Raw genomic sequence first — 4317 nt, 5'->3', positions numbered from 1 at the left:
AATTACTTTTATAGCTTTAAGGATTCATCTATATTTAATTTAGAATTTAGTGTTTGATAACTTCCATTTCAATTTCTGTATATTTCTGCTGAAGGGCACAGGTAAATATGACATTTATTATAATGGGTTTTTATGTGAAGATTGTTTTAAGTTCACTTAAATTAGAAGTTATTTTTTAAAGTCTAAAAATTTTTAAAATTGATAGCTCTCAATTGTACTGTAATTATAATTGAATGTCTATAGTCAGTGGTTAAATATTGGGGGGGGGGCAATTTTATAGAGTAATCAGTATTGGTATCATTGATACTGGCCTTCAGTCATAAAAAAAGATGTCATTAAAAAAATATTAAAAAAGATACTGTCTTTATGTTGTTTGTACATTAATTTGTAGATTGAATGAGAAATTATTACAATATAAAAGTATATTTAAAAACTTTATCATTGATTCTGGCCTTCATTCATAAAAAAAGATGCCATTAAACAAATATTAAAAAATATACTGTCTTTATGTTGTTTGTACATTAATTTGAAGATTGAATGTGAAATTATTGCAATATAAAAGTATATTTAAAAACTTTAATGTTAGGTGGGATTAATCGCGATTAATTTCAGAAAAATGTGCGATTAATTAGTTTTAAAAAATTTATAGATTGACAGCACTAATTATAATACATTATAAAATTTACTTATTTGTGGTTATGTTTATTGCGGGTTTTAAATAATCATACTCATAAAAGTTATGTTAAATCCACTTAATTTGTAATGGATTATATTTTATATGGACTTAATTTATAAGTCTCATTAGTTAAGATCTGTACAGTATCTTACTATCTTACTATGTGCCATATTACACATTCATCTGATCAGATATCTGATCTATGGCTGTTTAAGAAAAAATATTATTATTATTATTATTTTTGTTGTCATTGTTGTTGTTATTTATAAGTGGTCTTTGTCTGCTTTAAGTAAAGTAACAAGTTAACAATGGCAAGATATGAGACTTATAATACATTATAACTATGGGAAATATAATCCATTGTAAATTAAGTGGATGCATTGTGTTCATTGTGTATTAACATCATAATAAGTCATCATAATCTTAAAAGCTTTAACCACAAAAAGTAAAAAGTAAATAATATAATGCATTAAAACTGCTGTTATGATTGCTCATGAGATGATACTGTCACACCCTTGGACTGCCCCTGTGTTCCGCAAAAAAATAAGAAATCAGGAAGGGGGCCAACACTTTTTCACACCACTGTATGTCTCGTTTATTTCCTCTTTTAGTTCCTGGTATTTAAGCCCTGTGTTTTCCTCTGTCCTGCGTCCAGTGTTAAATGTCTAAACGTCCCTGTGCTACGTGTGTGTTCCAGTATGGATTAATAAAGACTGTTATTTCAGAATCTCCTTCGTCTCCGCGCTCCTCGTTTCCAACACAGTAGCAGCAGCATCGTGACAGAACACTGGACTGTAAAACAGTAAGCGGCGCCCCTTCTCCCCAGTTTTGTTTTCCGTTCCCCGTGGTTATGGAAACCGCTGCGAAATTTGCTGCCCTAGCCCGTAAGGACCTTCCTTTTGTTGAGTATGCCAGGGAATTCTGTGGGCTCGCCGTCTTAACGGCATTAGACGACGCCACACTAAATTCTTTGTTCTGGATCGGGCTCTAGCCCCTGAGTCCGCTCCAGTGTCGGCTCTAGCTCTAGCCCCTGAGTCCGCTCCAGTGTCGGCTCTAGCACTTGAGTCCGCTCCAGTGTCGGCTCTAGCACTTGAGTCCGCTCCAGTGTCGGCTCTAGCACTTGAGTCCGCTCCAGTGTCGGCTCTAGCACTTGAGTCCGCTCCAGTGTCGGCTCCAGCCCCTGAGTCCTCTCAAGTGTCGGCTCCAGCCCCTGTTCCCACATCCAGCCCAGAGAGGGCTCCTGTTCCCAAGTTAAGCCCAGAGAGGGCTCCAGTTCCCAAGTCCGGCCCAGAGAGGGCCGCTGTTCCCATGTCTGGCCCACAGAGGGCCTCAGATCCAGAGTCAAGCCCAGAGCCGGTTCCAGCCAGGAACGCGAGATTTTCCCCAAGGAATTTTTTTTCGGGGGGCTATATGGCTCCGGCCGTAGGGGCGAGTGTTGATTAATAAAGACTGTTATTTCAGAATCTCCTTCGCCTCCATGCTCCTTGTTTCCGACACAGTAGCAGCAGCATCGTGACAGATACAACATATTATTATAATGTTTTTTTATAATACATTACGCATTATATTCATGTTCTGACTCACACGTACTGTGTTTTTTTTATTTAAAGAATTTGCCACTGACGATTCAAACGCGAGTTTGAGCAGTGTAGAGTAGCGCTTGTTTTTCGTCATTTCTCCGATCACAAATGCAGACATGGTTTTATGTTTACACGGTGCGATGCAATGCGTAAAAAGACAGTATATGCCATTATAATCCGTCCCCACTGGATGGCACCCCTCGCTTTTCAGACCGATGAGCTTTGTAAAAATCGACACGTTTCAGAAATGCGGGGCATAGAGGAGAAACAATAATGTACAGTATGTGGAAAATAATGTTTTTTTAACCTTAAACCGCATAAACAAATTTCGTTACACCAAATACACACAATACATTTTTTTTTGCAACATCATATTTAACAGTCTCCACTCTTTCTGCAAATTCCACCACAATGTGTGTAGAGACTGAAAGTCTCCCTCAAACTTATATTTTATGGTTGCAAGAATCTTGTTTCACACATCAATGGCAATTCACCATTGCTGTTGGCATAATCACGTCTGGCAGGGGATTAGCTTTGTCACCACTAACTGACAGCTGAAGTCCAGTGCTTTCTGAGACTTTTGCAGCTTTTTTTTTAAAACAGGTTTGAGTAAACAATGTCAGAATTTTAGTTTTTGGATGAATTATGCCTTCAAGTCCACCTTGACCTCATTCAGAAAAAAATATATATATATTCATAAAATAGTTATTTGCAATTACAACTATATTTGCTGAGTGTAAACTACAGGTACCTTTTTTTTTTAGATTCTTTACAAGAGAAGAGAAGAACTTCACAGGATTTAAGTTGAGAAAGTCATCTTGCTGTGATAAGTAATTTGATTTCATTTTGATCCCATTTTGTCTTCTATTTATTCTTCTCTTCCTTCTCAGATCACCATAGAGGACAGTGACTCAGATGAGAATGTTGCATTTTTAAAATGTTCCAGGCCAAAACAAAAGTAAGTTGAAAAGCATGGAGGTGGAAAACACATCTTAACAATTTGCTTTGCATACTTATAAGCACTCTGTAGTTAAAAAAATCCAGGAATGCATAAGACTAAAAAGCTGTGAAATGTATTTAACTATAAAAAAAAAAGTAACTAAACCTGTTGCCCATGCCTTACTTGTTTAACTAACAGGCTGACTTCATTAAGCGCCAGTAAGAGGGGCTCCCAGAGCCAGTCTTTTAAAGGAGTATGCTTTGATGACGATGAGGTAGGAATAATATGTACTCCTTTTTGTGTTGGATTTGTTCACAAATCGATATTTAACTTCACTTCTCCTTTCAGGATGAGTTTGATCCATTCAAGGGGACAAGACAGCAGCGCAGATAAGAAAAGAATCCCAATTGCTTGTCAACTAATGAATCCACTTCTTTTTTGCAGAGATCTGAGTAAACTAGTTTGTTAAAGGTTAACTTGCCTAAAGTTGTTTTAAAAGCTTTGTTCAACATCTAACACCTAGCAATGTTGTCTTTTATACTGGTATTTTATTGTCCCAGAGAAAAAGTGTGTTAATGTCTGAATAAAAGTGTTTATGTCTGTTCCAAGCCAATAAAAACCATAAACTATGACTTTCTACTTATGTGTACATTCATAGGAAAATATGTTGTTGCTACAAGGCAGAATATTGTATTTGACAATTCAGGCAGGGGGAATCTTATTAGTTTGTTGTTTTACCAAGTTCAGTCAACAAATGTATTTTATAGCAAAATACTGATACAACCATCACCCCAAACACACAATACAGTATATAGTTCAATCTGGTTGCTAAAGTTTTCCACACTTCCAAAAGCCATAGAAATGAGTAGGAGGATCCAGCCTTCAACTAACATAGGATACAGAAGCACTAGTACTTATACTGTATGGATAATCAGTTAACGTCTTTTCTACAGGTTTTGATAGGTCAACAGTACAGATAATTGAAGCATCTACTGAACAAGGTGTAGCGTAGCGATTGGTACTCACATCACAGATGACATTGTAATTTTTGGTTTCCGTGTCACTAAGGTGCAGTTATGAGTACATCAGATTACCACTTCCCCCTCTCTTAGTTTGAGGCA

General features: G+C 36.7%; 1 protein-coding gene across 1 annotated transcript in view; it reads left to right on the top strand.

The window, feature by feature from the left end:
• The window catches only part of LOC107727241 (double-strand break repair protein MRE11A-like), a 142636-nt gene extending 138834 nt beyond the window's left edge, over positions 1-3802 (top strand). Inside the window, exons 18-20 of the mRNA XM_016537046.1 lie at positions 3147-3214; positions 3395-3470; positions 3545-3802. Coding sequence (XP_016392532.1) covers positions 3147-3214; positions 3395-3470; positions 3545-3589 — 189 coding nt within the window. The 3' untranslated portion in view covers positions 3590-3802. The remainder of the gene's footprint in view (positions 1-3146; positions 3215-3394; positions 3471-3544) is intronic.
• Positions 3803-4317: the final 515 nt, after the last annotated feature.

This window comes from Sinocyclocheilus rhinocerous, unplaced genomic scaffold (assembly GCF_001515625.1).
Source record: "Sinocyclocheilus rhinocerous isolate Xijiao unplaced genomic scaffold, SAMN03320098_v1.1 scaffold1088, whole genome shotgun sequence".
In the NCBI taxonomy this organism is placed as follows: Eukaryota; Metazoa; Chordata; class Actinopteri; order Cypriniformes; family Cyprinidae; genus Sinocyclocheilus; species Sinocyclocheilus rhinocerous.
This window is presented reverse-complemented; position numbering and strand designations above follow the sequence as displayed.